At 32.5% G+C, this 20232-nt stretch overlaps 2 protein-coding genes across 3 annotated transcripts; both read left to right on the forward strand.

Moving 5' to 3' along the window:
• The first annotated feature begins 55 nt into the window (after window positions 1–55).
• On the forward strand, window positions 56–1764 carry LOC120200495 (glucan endo-1,3-beta-glucosidase 12-like). Its single transcript, XM_039201330.1, has 3 exons — window positions 56–167; window positions 247–1557; window positions 1655–1764. Exons 1-3 carry the CDS (start codon window positions 101–103, stop codon window positions 1687–1689), a joined length of 1413 nt encoding a protein of 470 aa, XP_039057261.1. The 5' UTR covers window positions 56–100; the 3' UTR covers window positions 1690–1764.
• Window positions 1765–16425: 14661 nt separating this feature from the next.
• On the forward strand, window positions 16426–18923 carry LOC120200496 (grpE protein homolog 2, mitochondrial-like). Of its 2 annotated transcripts, XM_039201332.1 has the most exons (6): window positions 16427–16669; window positions 17153–17351; window positions 17439–17632; window positions 17715–17882; window positions 18370–18498; window positions 18658–18923. In XM_039201332.1, the coding sequence occupies exons 1-6, from the start codon at window positions 16532–16534 to the stop codon at window positions 18769–18771; spliced, it is 942 nt and encodes a 313-aa protein (XP_039057263.1). In that variant the 5' UTR covers window positions 16427–16531; the 3' UTR covers window positions 18772–18923. The 2 variants fall into 2 exon arrangements, with proteins under 2 accessions (XP_039057262.1, XP_039057263.1); XM_039201331.1 differs by having other exon boundaries at window positions 16426–16669; window positions 17153–17632.
• The last annotated feature ends 1309 nt before the right edge of the window (window positions 18924–20232 follow it).

Here is a 20232-nt window from a genome sequence, read left to right on the forward strand (position 1 = left end):
CTAACCCCACTCTCCCCTATAAAACAACGTTAAAATCCCTCTCTTCTCTTTTTTAAACTTAAACACTTCATTTTTTTTCTTTTTCTTCGAAGCTTTGGCCATGGCTTCCCGACCATTCTGTCTTCTCATTTCACCCATTGTTATCTTCTCCGCCATATTTGTCTCAGGTATGAACTTCAAAATGAAATCCTTTCTTTTTTCTTGTCTCAACGAAACCCAAAGTTTTTTTTTTTTGCTTTCTTGCAGATGCTGCTGGTTCGTTCGGGATTAACTACGGTCGTGTCGCCAACAACTTACCGTCGCCGGAAAAAGTCGTTGAGCTGTTGAAGTCCCAGGGAATAAACAAAGTGAAGCTCTATGACACCGACGCCACCGTTCTGACTGCGTTGGCGAACTCCGGGATCACCGTCGTTGTCGCTCTTCCAAACGAACTCCTCGCCTCAATGGCCGGCGACCAGTCCGCCGCGGACAACTGGGTTCAATCCAATATAACCAAGTTCTACCCTCAAACAAAGATTGAAGCCATAGCTGTCGGGAATGAAGTGTTTGTGGACCCGAAAAACACGATCAACTACCTCGTACCCGCCATGAAAAACATCCACGCCTCGCTGGTTAAATCCAAGCTAGATTCCGCCATCAAAATATCTTCCCCCTTAGCCTTCAGTGCCTTGCAAAACTCATACCCTTCTTCAGCCGGTTCTTTCAAGCAGGAACTGGTCGAGCCGGTTATTAAACCCATGTTGGATTTCTTGAAACAAACCGGTTCTTACCTCATGGTAAATGCGTACCCGTTTTTCGCTTACTCTGCAAATTCGGATCAAATCTCACTGGATTACGCTTTGTTAAAGGACAACCCGGGTGTAGTGGACTCGGGTAACGGTTTGAAATACCACAGCCTTTTCGAAGCTCAAATCGACGCCGTTTTCGCAGCCTTGTCGGCCATTCAGTACGGCGACGTAAAGATGGTGGTGACTGAAACAGGGTGGCCTTCAATGGGAGACGAGAATGAAATTGGTGCTAGCGAAGACAATGCGGCGTCTTACAATGGTAATTTGGTACGGAAAGTATTGAGTGGAAGTGGGACTCCTTTGAGACCTCAAGACCCAATTAACGTTTACTTATTTGCCTTGTTCAACGAGAATCAAAAACCCGGTCCAACTTCGGAAAGGAATTACGGTTTATTTTACCCTAATGAACAAAAGGTATACAACATACCATTAACAGAAGAGGAGGCAAAAGGAGGGCAGTCAACGCCGGTCAATGGAAATACTAGTCAGGCTCCTGTTGCCGGAGAAGTGTCGAAGACTCAGGTTGGGCAGACTTGGTGCGTGGCAAACGCGAAAGCCGACCAGGCGAAGTTGCAAGCGGCGTTGGATTATGCTTGCGGTGAAGGAGGGGCCGATTGTAACGCTACTCAACCCGGCGCCACATGTTTTAGTCCGAACACGCTGGAAGCACATGCCTCGTATGCCTTCAACAGCTATTATCAGAAGAAGACACGCGCCGCCGGTACGTGCGAATTCGGCGGTGCGGCTTATGTTGTCTCACAGCGTCCTGGTATCTTACTGTATTTTGTTAATTACAAACAAATTAAATCATTATTCGATTTAACTCATGAATATCTATAATTTTGTTTGATTTTTTTGAATGGCAGCTTATGGGAATTGTGAGTTTCCAACGGGGTACTGAAGTGGAAATGACTTGGTGGATTTCAGCCACAGATTTGTTGGGCTACAAATTCAACAATTTCTTCTTCTTCTTCTTCTTCTTATAGAGCAGGATGAAAAGAGTAGGTGAAGTTATTCATTAGTTGTTTTTACTTTTTCTTGTTTATAGTTATGTGGTCCTGTTTGTATTTATTGTTATTATCGCCTATGAATTATTTTAATATTCATACATTATGAATCGGTTAGAAATTATTTTAATATTTATACTTCTTCTCAATTAATATTTTAAAGATTAAATAAATAACAACTTTTTAATTCAATTATAAATGATCACATAATAACATTTTTAAATGTATTAATAAAACGAAAACAAAGGCTAAGGCATCGGGCACAGGGCAGAAAAATTATAAATGCTTGAATAGAACAATCAGGGCCTTCATCTTGCAGGACGAGTTCAATCGATTAGGCGTTCGGGTGAAAGCTTGAATACAAATGGAGGACTGAATTAGCTTTTCACTGCTGATAAAAATTATTGTGGTGAAGGATTCAACAAACCTACTGTAAATTCGAACAATATACTCTGATAATTACAGAATATATGTATAATATTTTATCTTCTCAAATGACTTGATTGATTAACATAACATGTTTATGATTGTTATTAGAAGTCCCAGAGGGAATCATTCACTCGAGAATGATTGATTGAATAATCATGATTTTGATTGGTTTGTTATGCAAAATTTGTCACAATAAGAAATATGAATTTTCAGATTCTTAAAAAAGACATTTATAATCAATTAAGATCTCAAATAACTCAAGTATTGTTGTTAGTGTGTTATGCACACGAAGGGCAACAACATTTGGACGATAGTCATTACCTAATTGATTGATGATAGAAATCAACACCCATGCATTAGAAATAGGACAATTGTCAAGACAAGAACAGAGGCAATATCATGCTTGTCTTTCATATAATCGGAGATAGATCTAAAACCATGCAGATTACGAGCCAGCTTGGATTTGAGATCAAGAATGCGACTAAAAGATGCTCAAGCATAACTTGCGACTGGAGTATCTCGTGCCATTTTAACGACCACAACGGATGGAATGAATGGTTTAACTAGATCATCACAACTGTCATGAAGAATTGATAAAAATTTAATCCTGACGATACCATTGTAGATATTCAAGATTACCAATTTTTGTTGTGGCATTGATAAAATGATATGAGGAAGGTTGTTATCCATCGATATAACGGATTAGCCCAAAACTAATAAGAGTGACCTTATAAGCTGAACTTTGTGGGGGCGAAGGGAGCCTTAACTCCCATCAATTATTTTTTAAGTTTAATTAATATTAAAATATATATATTGTCAAAAAGGTAAAAGGGTAACTTTTGCCCCTCAGTATATCCAATTTAACACTTTTGCCTATATCATATTTTCTCATTAATTTAGTTATCGAAATTGTTCAATTGTATCATTCTATACTCTACTCCTAACATAAAACCCTAAATTATAAACTTTACACCCTAACCCCCAACTTAAGGTTTATAATTTAGGGATAGGGTATAGAATGATGTAATTGAGCAACTTTGAGGGCTAAATTGATGCGAAAATATGATATGAACGAAAATGATAAATATATATATTAGAGGGACAAAGGTGACCTTTAAACCTTTGAAAAATAACTAAAAAATTTATTAGGTCTCCTCAATTTAAAAAACTATATTTATAAAAAATAAAAAATATTTTAACTCCATTATAATAAATTCCTAATTCCGTAGATCCAAAACCTCGAACACATGCAGGGCCAGCCCCGGGCCAGGGCAGGAGGGGCTCCCACCTAGGGCCCACAAAATAAATTTTTTTAGTACAATATTTTTGTTAATTTTCTAATAATAAATTAAAAAATTGTAAAATAAAATAGAGTAATCTATGAATTTAGTACCTAAACTATTAGTTCCGATTCGTTGTGGTACTTAAACTTTTAATTTTTTTCAAAATCATATATAACGTTTAGTTTTCATTTCATTTTAGTATCCGTCGTTAAAAACTTAACGCGTTTAGTACCTAACTATCAGTTTTGGTTTGTTTTAGTACCTAAAATTTCAAAAAAAAATTAAAACTTAACGTTCAATTTTGAATGTGTACTAAAATGAAATAAAAAGACTAAAGTTTTTAACGGTGAGTACTAAAATCAAACAAAAACTAAACTTTACGTATGGTTTTGAAAAAAATTGAAAGTTTAGGCACTAAAACAGACCAAAACTGATAATTTAGGTACTAAACACGTAATTTACTCAATAAAATAATGGTGCCCATGAATTTATTAAGGTGTGAATTATCTTTATTGAATTTTATATTAACTGTCGAAACGATTTTTAAAACGTGTGGGGAAGCGAGATTTGGAAAAACCACGTCATTTTTAATTATTCTCTTTATGTTTGATTTTTAATTAAAAACAATGTGATTTTAGAAGACCTCTCGTTTCGAAAATTTGGAAATTCCTTTTACAATAAAAACATATGGTTCGAGGAGTCGCCACCAATCTTTGATTAGGGTGTGATTGGGCACCCAAAAACATTGTCATTTTATAAAAAAATAATTTTAATTAAAACGACAAATTTGCGGTCTACATTACCAAAATCCGGGTTCGGGAGTCGGTTACGCGTGGGGAAGGATTAGCACCCCCACAACGCCCTAAATCGGTACCTCATCGATTAATTAATGTCTTTGCAATGAAATTTACAAATTCGAATTTAATTTGGTTTATGATCCCCGACAAAACAACACATGAATTTTACGACATTCAAAAATGCCAAAATAGATTAAATTAAAATTATCAAGCCTTTAGAAAGATAAAGAATATTCGATTATTTAAAAATATTGAGACCAGATCTTTAGGTCAGTTCTAACGACATTTTCTCAACAAATTTAAATAGCCGAACATTTCTTTTTCTTTCACTCCCAAATTTTAAAGTAATGAATCAATTTTTAGATATCACTAATGGGATACACTTTTAATTTAAAATCGTCAAAAGCGGATCCCTAATCAGTTAAGACAACCCACTTAAAACAATTTTAAATTAAAAGGGTATTACCCTTAATCCAATTATATAATAATGTCAAGTTATGCACATGAGGGTATCATACAAATTGTACTACTAATTGATAAAATGATACAAACATATCAAAATGAATGTAAATAAAAATTATTAACAAGGTTAATAAAGTTTAGGGTTCGATGAAAAACATATATTCTAACAATGATCGTGATATTAATTTGTTTTAAAAAACAAGTAAAAGTAGAATTTATATCTACTAATATACACATGTAACAGATTAATTAATTATTACAAACTACTTAATTTACATATGATTTATTAAACCTATGTGAAACCTATTTAGTTAAATCCTACTTTATACTCATGCCTTTGCATATGGATTATTATGACAAAATAATATCATAAGGATTAAAAAATGTAAAATAACCTTAAAACTAAAATCATAAATTAAACAAAAATCAAGTCATAAAACATAACTCCTTACATTTCATTTACTAATATTGAAATAAACCTAATAATGCATGTAGGACTAAAATATAGATTTCAAAAGGAGCATACCAAATGTACAAACAAAAGAAAATTCATAATCACTGGATTCCGGGACTAAAATGCCAATTAAAAATATTACATATTAAATAAAAAATGACATATAACTTAGAATCATCATAATAAAGGACCATATTGAGAGTCATGCTAAATATAAAGGCAAAAGTAGAAAATCGAAAAGGCTTAACCTAAGGACTAAAACATAACGAGCGTAAAACTTTATTGCAGAATCAAAAGTATTAAAAATAAAGAGACATGGACTGAAACGCATTAAAACAAAACTTGGCGGGTACATACCTAAATAACTCCAAGCGCTAAAACAAATATTCTTTACTGTTGATGAAACGGTTCCATTTTAGCAAATTGATATATAATATATTATAAAATTTAAACCCTAATTTTCCTTTGTTTAAATCCCTTAGTGCCGCAATCTCTCTTTTCATTTCCCCAACTCTCTGCTTCCCCTTTCACGGCACCATTGGAACCCTCTCTCCATTCAAACTCCACGGCAGAAACCTTAACAGCGCCCTGTTTTCATCGTTTGAAGAACCACAAAGGCCCGACCAGTCGGCTACCTTCTTCAAAGTGGCTCACCATTAAAATCGACATGGTAAACTAAATCCCTTCCCTAAACCAACTCGAATCTCCTATTTCTTACCTTAAAACCCCGATTTCGAACTCTCACCACAACTTCCTTTTCCCACCGTACATCGGCGTTACGCTCACGTCGACCACCACCAGAGGTAACCGATTTTCTCACCACCTAAACTGAACCTATCTACCCTCAAAACGACCCTCCTCCTTCTCGCCTTCTCGACCGAATAACCCCCGATGTTCGGCCAAGGCAAAGCTACCACTTTCCTTCTATACTATTTTACTTTCAATCGAAAGCATGTACCTTTAGAAACTAAAAAACGTAAGTAGAAAATAAAAACAACTTGAAATCTCTTGTTTTGGTATGATTTATGTCTTAGATAAGTAACAGCGAGAAAGAACTAATTCTGCTTACATTTCTTGCTTGGTTCTATGGAAATAACAATTGATTCAATGTTGGTATTGCTACGAAAAACTGTATATTGAAACTAAAATCTTATTTTTCATTCTCTGTTTTTTATTTGCTTTGAAATGAATCCCACACACACAGTACTAAAACCATAGGAAAATGAATATACATATTACCTTAATAAGCTGTTATTGCTTTCGAAGAGAATCGAGAATTACAAGTAGTTTCTTTTTGGTTTTTTTTTTTGCCCTCATTACCACCCCCTCTCTTTTATGGTTGCTTCCGATCCATCTTTAATCTGTCTCCATTTTGTCTTTGCATGCGTGATTGTTGGATGATGAATGATTGATGTGGTAAGTAGAAACCCCAAAAATTTCAAGGTTTAGGTAAGAAATTGGTGGGATTTGTTTTTTGACTTTGTTGTGTGGAATTTTCGATGGCTGATTTGTTTTTGTTTTCTGTCTTGTAGCTAACTTGGGGTGACTCGATCCGAGGTGCCACCTCGCGTAGCAGCTGATGAAGAAGGGGGATCATGGTGTGCTTGATTGTTGTATTCGTGGTGACCTTGGAGACCTGGGACATCTGTTGCATGAGGTAGCGTGTAACAATGGATTACATCTGGGAATTGGGCTTCTGTTGGGGCTTTTTAATTGGGCCTGCAAATAGTTGTAATAAATATAATAATAATAATAATAATAAAATCATAATATACCCCGGACAAAAATGGGTGTCTACAGTTGCCCCTCTTTGCTTATTCTTGTGTTAACAAGAATAGTGCAAAGATAAAAAGACAACGCGTTTTTGTCCAAATTCATCTTCGCTTTGAAACTTGATAAGGGATTTGTCCCATTCCTCCTTCAAGGTAAGTGAGACTTGAAAAATCTTCTGCAAACGGGTTCGCTCTCTTTTTCTTCAGGGAGTAGAACTCGAACGATAATCTTCCTACGAGACTGCCCAATTTTCTTCAGGGACTAGAACTCGAACAATAATCTTCCTACGAGACTGCCCAATTTTCTTCAGGGACTAGAACTCGAACAATAATCTTCCTACGAGACTGTCCAATTTTCTTCAGGGACTAGAACTCGAACAATAATCTTCCTACGAGACTGTCCAATTTTCTTCAAGGACTAGAACTCGAACAATAATCTTCCTACGAGACTGTCCAATTTTCTTCAGGGACTAGAACTCGAAAAATAATCTTCCTACGGGTCTGCCCAATTTTCTTCAAGGACTAGAACTCGAACAATAATCTTCCTACGGGTCTGCCCAATTTTCTTCAGGGACTAGAACTCGAACAATAATCTTCCTACGAGACTGCCCAATTTTCTTCAGGGACTAGAACTCGAACAATAATCTTCCTACGAGACTGTCCAATTTTCTTCAGGGACTAGAACTCGAACAATAATCTTCCTACGAGACTGCCCAATTTTCTTCAGGGACTAGAACTCGAACAATAATCTTCCTACGAGACTGTCCAATTTTATTCAGGGACTAGAACTCGAAAAATAATCTTCCTACGGGTATGCCCAATTTTCTTCAAGGACTAGAACTCGAACAATAATCTTCCTACGGGTCTGCCCAATTTTCTTCAGGGACTAGAACTCGAACAATAATCTTCCTACGAGACTGCCCAATTTTCTTCAGGGACTAGAACTCGAACAATAATCTTTGTCCAAACGATTTTTTTTCAAGTGCGAGATTTTGGAAACCGCGTCATTTTTAATTATTCTCTTAAGATTACAATTTTTAATTAAAAACAATGTGATTTTAGAAAACCTCTCGTTTCAAAAATTTGAGAATTCATTCACGATAAAAAACAGGTTCGAAGAGTCGCCACCAATATTTGATTAGGGTGTGATTGGACACCAAAAAATGTTGACATTTTAAATAAAAATTAATTTTAATTAAAATAACAAATTTAGGTTTGCGTTACCAGAAAATAGGTTCGGGAGTCGGTTACGCGTGAGGAAGGATTAGCACCCCCACAACGCCCTAAATCGGTACCTCGTCGATTAATTAATGTCTTTGCAATGAAATTTACAAATTCGATTTTAATTTGATTTATGATCCCCAACAAATAACAACACATGAATTCCACCATATTCAAAAGCAACAAGATTGATTAAGTTAAAATTATCAAGCTTTTAGAAAGATAAAGAATATTCGATTATTTACAAATATCGAGACCAGATCTTAAATAGTTATAACGACCTTTTCTCGATAAATTTAAATAGCCGAACATTTCTTTTTCTTCTATTCCCAAATTTTAAAGTGATGGATCATTTTTTAGGTGTCACTAATGGGATACACTTCTAGTTTAAAATCGTCAAAAGCGGATATCTAATCAGTTAAGACAACCCACTTAAAACAATTTTAAATTAAAAGAATATTACCCTTAATCAAATTATGTAATAGTATCGAGTTATGTACATGGGAGTATCATGCAAATCATACCAAAATGATATCATGCCAGAATTAATTAAATAAATATTATGATAAAAAAACTATGTCATGTGATATACAAAAATTATATACATATATTTATTAATTATAATATACCATATATGTATATATATATATAATATTACATTACTTATGAATTCATGAGATGCAAAATACGTAAATAAAACAATTGCAGTGGTACCCTACGTTTGTCGGTTGGTATTGGCGCAACTATGGCAACAAGGTCAACAGATAACATGGTAAAATAAATGTTTAGCAGACAATTCTTGACAACATAATATTAATAAATAAATAAATAAATAACTAAAGAGTGGAGAGCAAACATGCCACGCCAAATTATAAGTATCTCATGCATTCCAATAATTGAAATATATATATATATATATATATATATATATATATATACTAATCCATGTTACTAACATATTTAATGATTTAGATAAAATAAGACAGAAACAACACTGATCATAATACTGTTAATATATAAATGTATACATGCACACAAACAGGTTAACACCAAATTATACTTTAAATATATATATACATATTAGAACAAGAATTAAATTTAAACAAATGTGAAATTAAACATGTAAATTAAAAATAAACTAGGGACCTAAATCAAAATGTACATAAATATAGGTCTATAACTAATTCACCCCTAATATTCACGTGACTAAAGTATAATTTTTCCAAAAACCTTTTAATATGTAACCTAAAATAAACTAAAGATAAATTTACTAAACCTAAACACTACAGGCAAAACACCCAGCCTCACGCTTCACTCTTCTTCTCCAAATCTTCATCTCTCTCATTCTCACGTACACACACGGCGCCACTCTCAACACCGGCGAGAACACCAACTAAACCCGACTAGAAGCTAAACCCTCTAAGGTAAACATTCTACCCTTTACTTCTTTCTATTTCCTCTTTTTTTTTCGATCGAGACCCGAAACCGACGAGATCCTAAACCCAAAGCCTCCCTATATACTTCCTAACACAGATCTAAGCTTAGCAGTGGACATGCAAAGACCTAAGGGCCATTAAACCCTTCGAATACTTACCCCGATGGCTAGGCTCCTCCTCTTGTTTCCAGCGATGCTCGGAATTCTCCAACTTCCGGCGAAGACTCGAAAAAGAACACAGCTAAATTCCTTTTTTTTTCCAGTTGGTTCGAGCTCCCCTTTTGAATAATAATAAGAAAACAAAAAAAAAAACAAATAAAGATGTTTTTGAGGTTTTATTTCTACTGCCTTATATTCATTGCGTTTTCTTCGTAACAGGGAAGAAGATCTTGTTACATTGCTTGTCCATACAAAAAATGGGAAATCGACCTTCGAAAATTGTTTCTCTCGAATACTAAAAAATGGAAGATCAAAATCCCTTTACCCCTATTTATAATTTTTTTTCTGTTGAAAAACTGAGCCCTCTGTTTACAATTTTCATCCGGAGTTTTAATACCCCTTTACAACATTTTCCCTATCCTCTGTTGAAAAATCGAGAACCCTTCGAACCTCCTATTTCGTGATGAAATCCCCCCCTTTCTTTGTTCTTCCAATGCTTCCTTTAATCTGTCTCCATTTTGTCTTTGCATGCGTGATTGTTGGATGATGAATGATTGATGCGGTAAGTAGAAACCCCAAAAATTTCAAGGTTTAGGTAAGAAATTGGTGGGATTTGTTTTTTGACTTTGTTGTGTGGGATTTTCGATGGCTGATTTGTTTTTGTTTTCTGTCTTGTAGCTAACTTGGGGGTGACTCGATCCGAGGTGCCACCTCGCGTAGCAGCTGATGAAGAAGGGGGACCATGGTGTGCTTGATTGTTGTATTCGTGGTGACCTTGGAGACCTGGGACATCTGTTGCATGAGGTAGCGTGTAACAATGGATTACATCTGGGAATTGGGCTTCTGTTGGGGCTTTTTAATTGGGCCTGCAAATAGTTGTAATAAATATTAATAATAATAATAAATAATAATAATAATAATAATCATATAATATAATAATAATAATAATTATTATTATAATATAATATTTATATCCCGGACAAAAATGGGTGTCTACATTAACGTTAATAAATTGTTCTTCCATAAAATTCTAATTTAATATTTCTTTCTCAAAATTCAAAAAAAATCAATTGAACTCTTTAAATTTGGTCTTTCCAAATTCCCAATATCAATTCACCAAATCTCTTTCCCGATTTTTTCATATCAATAAAAATAATTTATTAACATTATTTTTTTTTCAAAACTTAATGAGAAGAAAAAAATTTAAGTATAATTAGCATGCTTCTTTTATCTTTCATGTTTCACGATTCATCTAAAAATTATTATTCTCATTTTTTTATTTATCATATTTCTCTCACACGTAAAGTCACAATTGTTTATTATCAATTATGGTGTTTAAATCATATTGAAGATTATTCTTAAAATTCTAGGTATACCACATTTTCAAATTTTTTCTTTTAATTTTATATATTTTCAAATTCTAGATAGGAGCATTCTTTTATTTTCAAATGTTATGTTATGTATTGAGAAAAATATATTAGAAAACATTGATGTTGATACTATCATCAATGGTTTTGCATAAAAATGATCGATTGTAATATTTTTTTTATAAATATTTGTATTCTTAAATATATTTTTGACATCTTTTATATTATAATGAATTATATTTTTTTAAATTAATAAAAATTCTAATAAAATTTTTAAATTACATATTTTTTAATTTTTTTATATTAGGGGCCTATTTTTTATTTTCGCCCCGAGCCTAATAATAGTCCGGACCAGCCCTAAACACATGTGCCATTGAAGCCGAAGGAATACCCTTGATTGATCTTTCCGTGTTCAACTCAGCTGATGACATTGGTCTGGTTTCCGGCATAGGTGAAGCTTGTGAGATATGGGGCTTCTTCCAAGTGATCAACCACGGGGTGCCATTGGAGAAACGTGAGAAGCTTGAGAAGGCAGCCATGAATTTTTTTTTATCAGCCTTTGGAGGAGAAGGTGAAGATGAGGAGAGATGAAGTGAGGGTTTTAGGGTATTATGACACTGAGCATACGAAGAACGTTAGAGATTGGAAAGTGGTGTTTGATTTTCAAGTGCAGAGTCCAACCATATTTCCAGCTTCAACACCACGGGCGGGAAACTTGGTGGCTCTGTCCATTATTTTTCTAATTATTAATTAATATTAAAAATATATTTAAAAAAAATAAATAAAAAAACTGATCATACTCTCTCAATTAAAAAAGTTCTGTTTAGGAAAAATAAAAAATATGTTATTCTCCTTTATAGTAAATTCCTAGTTCTACTATTGTGACTCCATTTGTCGACATCAAACAGAAAAATTGGTGAACGTAAGTTTGATTAGAAAGTTGGTCGGTGCATTGAGATGTGTGATGGTGGAAGACGAAGTCAGGAAAATATATTCGATTTGAAGAAGAGCGAAAGAGGAAAGAAAATAATCGAGTAGAAAAAATCTATTAGGCTTTGATGACCATGTATTTATACAATGCAGCATTTACAAGTGATAGTATAAGTAGGAGAACAAGAAAATCTAATTATAGAAAGATAAGAAAAGTCAAAGGTTAAACCAAGTAAAGTTTATACAAGATAAAATTGAATTGAATAAGACTAGATTAGATTAATTGTATTAGATTGAATAATATAATCAAATCTTTATCTTTGATATTCACTCGAAGTCGATCCATCAAATCCATAAAAGGAAATTTCTCCAAACGATCCAACTTTATTTCTTCGTTCCAAGTGAAGTTTACAATAATGCATTTATGGAAGATATATGACGCTCGGGGATGTCTAAGGAAATGCAGACTATAAGGTTAAAAAACTACACAACCAGAAAAGTGAAAAAAAAAAATCTTAACAAAATAGGATTAGCGCAACTCGAAATGTTGACTTATATGTAATATATTAGATTGCAACTATTTTATAATAACTTAAACGAGTGTAACTGGTTAATGGCGGAACACAAAATGTTATAGTGTAGAACCAAAAAAGTTATCGATCGTAGTAACATAATATGTTTCACCCAAAATGTTATAAACACAAGAAAATAAATTATAAACGGTAAATAATATGGTATTATTAACATTTTAGGTTGCACCTAAAATGTTACTAGAGTTTAAGTTGATGGAGCCTAAGATTTACAACGATAACAGAATAAGTTAAAAGCTGAAAATATTATAAATATATATATGAAATCTAGTTGCGTCCAAAAATGTCATGGTTCACTAAGAGAGTAGGTTGCGATCTGGAATGTTATTAACATATTATCGTAGAAAATCTAAGGCTCCATAAGCTTAAACTCTGATAACATTTTATTATCGTTTATAACATTAGGTACAACATGTTATGTTACTAAGATTAATAACATTTTAGGTTCCAAATTATAATATTTTGTGTTTCGCTTTTCACGTGTCACCTATTTTTACCGGTCACGCCGTTTATTAGCCTTATTTTAGGCGTCTCACAACAGAACTTTCCTATGATGCATAGGGGTGGTTATCGAACGATTCGATCGCGAGTTGGTAGTTCTCAACTTATGCTCGTTAAAAAAAATATTGTTTGACCCGACTCGTTGCTCTCGTTAAGCTCGTTAAAATTTTGCTTGACTCGCGCTCATTAAAAAAATTGTTGCTCAACTCATTGCTCGTTAAGCTCGATACTCCTTGCTCGTCTCGTTGCTTGTTAAGCTCACTAAATTTTTTACCTTATTTTCTTAAATATATGTAAAATCTACTAATACTGTATAGAGCTTAATATAAACATAAATTAATAAATGTAACAAAAAAATTATAAAAAATGTATAAAACAATTTAAACTCCAAAGCAACAATCCATAAACACATTAAAATAATAAATATGGTTTGATTTTTTAGTGTAATAAAATATTAATCAATAATTTAGTATTTTTTTATTGTTTATTAGAAAATTCATACATTAGCAATTGATCATATTTTTTTATTATTTAATAGTAAATTAATAATTTTTAATAAAAATATTTTATTTTAAAATAACTATATATATATAATTAGCGAGATGCTTGCGAACTTATCGAGTCAAGTTGGATTTTATTCGACTCAACTCGTTAAGATCTTGAGTTGAGCTCAAATTAAATCAATCCGAGTTAAGTTTTTACCGAACTTTAACCGAGTCGAGTTTGAAATACTCACAAACTGCTTAACTCATTAAGCACCTTGACGCATACTTCTTAAATACGCTCCAACGTACGCACTTCTGAATGATTCAGCAAAACAGTGTTGAATGATTTAACACAGAAGTACATTCTGAATTATTCAGAGCCAGTTATCAAACAGCATGTCACATTCAGAGTCAAGCCATTCAGAGCCTCTGAATCATTCAGTATTTGAATCATTCAGCGCTTAATAATTCTGAAGTAAACAAACAGCCCCTAAGTGTATATTTTTATAATCAGGTCTACATTGCTTCCAAGTTGTTATGATTTGAAAGAGTAAGGTTATATTTGATTTTAGAAAATATTTTTTGTTTTTGTTTTATAAAATAATTTTTATTTTCAGTTTTTTGAAAATTAGAAAATATAATTGGTTAATATTAATGAAAAATTGAATTGAAAAATAAAAATAATAAAAATATATTTGATATCTAATTTCTTAAAATAGAGATGAACAAATAGTTATTAAATAATTAAATTAAAGTATAATTATTAAAAAAAATATATTACATAAATTTAACATGTGAGTTATGCAAATTGATAAAAAAAATCAAAACATAAAAATTCATAATAAATAGTTAATGCATATTAGATATCAATTAAATTAAAAAACTACACAAAAACACATTGTAAGCAAGAGCACACAAAAGTGTCATTAAAATTAAAAATAAGTTTAGTTGTATTTAAGGCCCTCAAATTTTTGGAGAAAAAATTAGTCTAATCCTATAACTTTTTTTGCACTAAATGTGACCTTTAAATTGAGGGGAAAAATCAATCTAACCCTTTGACTAGCGGAATCGAAAATTAACCGTCACAACGTTTACATGACAGTTGACAAAGTTTATATGATAATCTAGGATGATGATGTAATAGTTAACGATACTATTATGGCAGTATACAATGGATGATTATATGATAGGTGAACTTTTTTTATTAAGCTGAGAGCCTAATTGATTTTTTAGAAAGTTTGAGGACTTATTTAGGTTTTTTTTTAAATTAAGAAATTATTTGAAGTAAAATATAAAAAATTATTAAGATATTTAATATATTAAATATAAAAATACTATAATATTAAATTATTAAAAAATTAATTTAAAGACCACATTGAGTATAAAAAATTTAGGGACCATGTTTATTTTTTTGCAAAAGTTGGAGGGTTGCAGACATCATTAAATCAAAAAATTATTGTTAGAAGGATATCAATTTGTGTAAATTAAGTTAAAATTCTAGATCATGTGTTTTATATTTTTCAAAATTTTAGAATAATTTTAAGGAAAATATTAAAAATTATATTTTTTATGTTTTTATATTTTTACTCATTTTTATTTTTCATAAATCATATTCACATTTTATGGTCAAACACGTTTTCTTCAACATTACCTATTTTTTAAGAAATTGAAAATTTCTTATTTTTAAGAAATTGAAAATTTCTTATTTTTAAGAAATTGAAAATAATTTATATTTTCTATAACCAAATATACCCTAAATATCTTATAGTTTTAAAATCGAGGTTTAATTGTGCCATTAATATCGATGTTCTTTCAACTTAAAATTTAGTCCTTATATTTGTTTATTTTAAAAATTAAGTTTGTTAATATTGTTAATAGATTTGAACATGTGACATTCGAATATTAAAATGTATTTACACAAAACGAGGTCGAGAGCTCTGTATATGTGTAATTAGACCTGTAAAAGAGTTGAACGTTCAGTGAATCGTTCATGAACTGTGTAGCGGGAAGTTCATTTATGTTCGTTTATTTATTAAATGAACGAACATGAATAAGATTTTGCGTTCGTTTAATTAAATGAACGAACACGAACAAATGGCTCGTTCATTCATTTACGTTCGTGAACGTTCGATTATATGTCCGTTCGTTTATGTTCAAACAGAGGGCAAATTGAATATGTTACGAAGATTATTGAAGTTTGGATTTCAAGAATATTGTTTTGGTGAATAAAATAACTTTAAGACTTTATTATGTTCATATAACTTATTTATGATTTATGTATGTTTTTGTCGTATTCAAACAAATTGACTTTAAAGTTTCAGGTTATATTAATGAATTTTAAGTTGTTATTCTTGTTGTTTACTTTTTTTACATTCATTTGTTGTGTTCGAATAAGTTTTTGTGTGTGTTTGTGTTGTTCGTTTATGTTCGTTTACGTTCGTTTATGTTCGTTTATCATTTAAATGAACGAACATGAACAAACTATATTCCTTAATAAAAGAACACGAACAATTTTTTTTGTTCATTTATGTTCGTGTTCGTTTATGTTCATTTATTTATTAAATGAACGAACATGAACATACGTCCGTTCGTGTGCGTTCGGTTCGTTTACATGCCGTGCATATTCATCAATCACCTAATGAACGATGTCGTTTCTAACATTACAGAGAGGATAATTTCGTCAACTAATATAAAATCAACTTTGCCTTTTCTCTCTTAACGCACATTCTTTCGCTCTAAAAATTTCTCCCCTCGTTTCTATTTTTTTTTCTCGAGAAAAAACCTTTTATATTTCCCGTTATTCACCCCGTAAAACCCTAAACCTCCTTCTCCCTTTCTTCCTCCTCCAGAGATGTTGATGTCCGGGGCGTTGTCACGCGTCTCAAGGAGCGTCGGTGCACGCTCCTTGCTTCTCTCAGCTTCCAAGAGCCTTCAAACGCCAAGCTCTTCCACTCAGTTTCACTCTCTTATCTGTGAATATCCGAATAAGGTACATAAATATTTTCAGTGTTTTAAAAAAATCAATAAAACCTTTGATTTTTTTTATTAATTCTGAGAGGCTTTTAATAGGGTTAAGGATTTTGTTTAAATTGGCTCAATTTTGATGACTTGTTATATTTGTTCGTTTTTTTATTCTTTGTCTTTGTTTCACCATGTTGGAGTTCTCTGGGTTTTGGTTTGAAGTTAAAATGGCTTAAATTTATATGAAAGGGAGTGCCTTATATAAGCTTTATATTTGTTCTATTTTTTTCATGTTTATTTGATTATTATTTTCAATTTTTTACCAACTGCCTTAATGTAGTCATTAAATTGATAATTTATCATTTGATTGGGGTCTTGTTTGGTTCTAATGTTCACTGTTTTAGTCAGTAATTGAATGATCATGCAGGATTTTGGATCTTAAACTCATTTTGATTCCTACAAAATATAACCAAGTTCATAAAATTTGCATGCATTTTCTTTGTCTATGAAGGTGATTACAAGTGATGTATTTAAGCTGCAATATTCAACCCTAAATTTCTCTGCATTCCGACGATTTGGGGTCTCTTCATCAGCCTCCCCCGAACCTTCTGGAAAGGAACATGGGAGTACTGTAGAGAATAATGGTGATGATCCTGCAAAGGCAAGTGGGAATACGAATCCTGGAGAGGCCGAAGTTACAAAAGAATCAGGTTTTAACTCGGAGTCCCAAAATACAGTGTCTCAATCTGAAAAAGGGAGGAGGAGAGCCACTAAACGAACTGCATTTTCTGATTCGGATTCCGAGAGCAATGGTGACGCATCAATGGCTGATATGGTGAAACTTGTGGAGGAAAAAGAAGAGCTCCTGAATGCCAAGCAAAAGGAGATTGAACAAATGAAGGACAAAGTTGTTCGAACTCTTGCAGAAATGGAGAATGTTATAGTCAGGACAAGACGGGAAGCGGAGAACTCGAAAAAATTTGCCATACAGGTAGTGTTGGCGAATTAATAACCACTTGATTTCTAATTGGAATCTTTGGAAATGAGTGTAATTATTTGTTGATGTGCTACAGAATTTTGCGAAAGGCTTACTCGATGTTGCAGATAATTTAGCAAGGGCTTCTACACATGTTAAAGGCAGTTTCTCTAAGATTGACGAATCAAAAGACACTGCTGGAGCTGTACCACTCCTTAAGACACTCCTTGAAGGAGTTGAAATGACTGAGAAACAACTTGAAGAGGTAAGCTTTCTGTTATTTCGCCAATCAGGTCGTTAGTCTCAAAGCTTCCTATGATACTGTGAGGTCCCGTGAAGCTGAATTATTATAGTTTTATAATTGAATTTGTATGATTTGATTTCCTTTTCCGTTCCCTGTTAAAAGGGAAAATTTGATGAACTAAAATCACTTAAATCATAGGACTATCATAAGATTACTTGTTGTACTTGGTCATGTGCTTACTGCTTAGTTAATTATCCAAGTTGTGGTTTCTTCCTACATTGTTTTGATCTTCATTTTTCTTGAATATCCATGTTTGGCACATTGCCAAACATGGGTTCGGGGAGACGCATGAAAAGATTGAAGATACCCATGTTGGATATGTGCCCATATCTAACATCTACACCAGAGTCCGAGCAATATAGTTTTATTCTATCACTTTGACAATGTTTGACTTGTACATGTATTCTATATCGTATTACTAACCGGTTAGAGATGTTATTGCTTTCAGGTATTTAGAAAGTTTGGAGTGGAAAAATTTGATCCTACAAACGAACCATTTGATCCACACAGGCACAATGCAGTATTCCAAGTACCAGATAATTCTAAGCCTCCTGGAACAGTTGCTCATGTTTTGAAGGTATTATCTTATAATTGAACTTTATCAAAAGAGATCCATTTACCTATAGTTTGTTATAATTGATTCAGATTAATGTTTGATTCTAGAAATGGATTAGTTTCCGGTTACATTATTTATGTTTAATTACCATTAAATACATGTTTCTGTTCTTTATTACAGGCGGGATATATGCTCTATGATCGAGTTATTCGACCAGCTGAGGTCGGTGTTACTCAAGCAACAGATAATGATGCAACTGAGAATAGCACGAGTGACAAAGGCCCTGATGCTTGATGGTAGCTTAGGTAAGGTTTTAAATGGCAAATTTTCAAAAACTTTTACCTTCGTGATAAAGAATTATACACATTTAAGGGTTATCAGTCACTTCTTTCACTACTTATAGAAGACATGTGCTCGTAAGTTATTCGAATTTGGTTCGACCATTTATCTAGCTGAGCCTGAGCTTGAGTAGTTCAAACTACCGACTGAGTTGTTCAAGTCGAGAGCTTGATTTTTTGTTTTCAACTTTGAGCAAGCAAGATATTCATAGTTTTCGAAAACAGTACATGTTTAACCTTTGATCTCTTCGCGCTCCACAATTTTGATACATTGGTATGATGTAGAACAAAAACAGGCTCGAATTGAACAAGTAAATAACGTTGGATAACCAGCCTAACCTTTTCTTTAACCATTCGAACCAGCCACAGCAGAAGCCATGAGATCGAACACCATGAAGTTTTTATACTTAATTTAATATAATTTGGTCCTCTTACTATTGTTAATGGTAGATTTTAGTCTGGATCGTTGAAAAGTACCGTTACTTGATTGATGGGTATTAAAAAATTCTCTAGCAACAGGATAAGATAGGATAGTATATGATAGGAGGATCAATTTATATCAAATTGAAATGTAAGATTAAATCCTCAAATTTAGCTTAGTTCAGGGACAAATACCACAATTCAACCAATTCCACAATCATCCTTTGGCGATTCTTACTGCAATTGATTATTTCCATCTTTCAAATGCACTTGAGTTACTGCAATGACTAAGTTGGAAAAATGAGTGCTCTGCAAAAATAAAAATATTGACTAGAAAAATGATTTGATGTGAATTAGAATGAAGTTTAATTGTGTTGTGGTCTAAATCACTTGAACAAATATATCATGATTGGTGTAATTGTTGAAAAGAACGTCATTCTCAACGTTAATATAATTCTTCAATATTCATACACTAAAATGATATACAAATCACTTAATATTGTTATTTTCGGAAAGATGGGATTGAGGTCGGAAATATTTTTCTTTGATGTTCAACAATTAAAAAACAAATTTATACAAGGAGAGGTAGGAGAGAAATTACTATGATTGTTTTATCTTTTAGAAGTGAAAAAACAACTTTTAGTTATACACGGTTGAACATATATTTTGATATAACGAATAAAGGTAAAATCTTTTTGAACTTAATTGAATTTGTTTAAATATTTTAAAAATAATTCAAAGTCCAACAAACTTGAAAAATATGTTTCAAAGTTTTTAACCTTAAAAATACGTGTAACTCAGTATCAATACTGTGATGCTAAAAAAGTCAAAATTGAGCTTGTAAAGGCTATATTTTGAAGGAGTATCGATACTTACACTAGAGTATTGATATCACTGAGTACAAAGACCTAAAATTGCTAAAAATTTTACCTCCAAAATGCTCCAAACGTCCTCCAACGACTACAAACTCATTCCTCCTTATAAATCTTTAATGTTC

This window comes from Hibiscus syriacus, unplaced genomic scaffold (assembly GCF_006381635.1).
Source record: "Hibiscus syriacus cultivar Baekdansim isolate YM2019G1 unplaced genomic scaffold, ASM638163v2 tig00005974_pilon, whole genome shotgun sequence".
NCBI lineage: Eukaryota > Viridiplantae > Streptophyta > Magnoliopsida > Malvales > Malvaceae > Hibiscus > Hibiscus syriacus.

Bases quoted from the DNA above. Each gene is read 5' to 3' on its own strand.
- LOC120200496 (XM_039201331.1), top strand. From the start codon at position 16,532: ATGTTGATGTCCGGGGCGTTGTCACGCGTCTCAAGGAGCGTCGGTGCA. The intron at 17,633-17,714 runs GTAGTGTTGGCG...GATGTGCTACAG, and splicing joins CGAAAAAATTTGCCATACAG to AATTTTGCGAAAGGCTTACT. The intron at 17,883-18,369 runs GTAAGCTTTCTG...TATTGCTTTCAG, and splicing joins CTGAGAAACAACTTGAAGAG to GTATTTAGAAAGTTTGGAGT.
- LOC120200495 (XM_039201330.1), top strand. From the start codon at position 101: ATGGCTTCCCGACCATTCTGTCTTCTCATTTCACCCATTGTTATCTTC. The intron at 168-246 runs GTATGAACTTCA...GCTTTCTTGCAG, and splicing joins CTCCGCCATATTTGTCTCAG to ATGCTGCTGGTTCGTTCGGG. The intron at 1,558-1,654 runs GTATCTTACTGT...TTTGAATGGCAG, and splicing joins TGTTGTCTCACAGCGTCCTG to CTTATGGGAATTGTGAGTTT.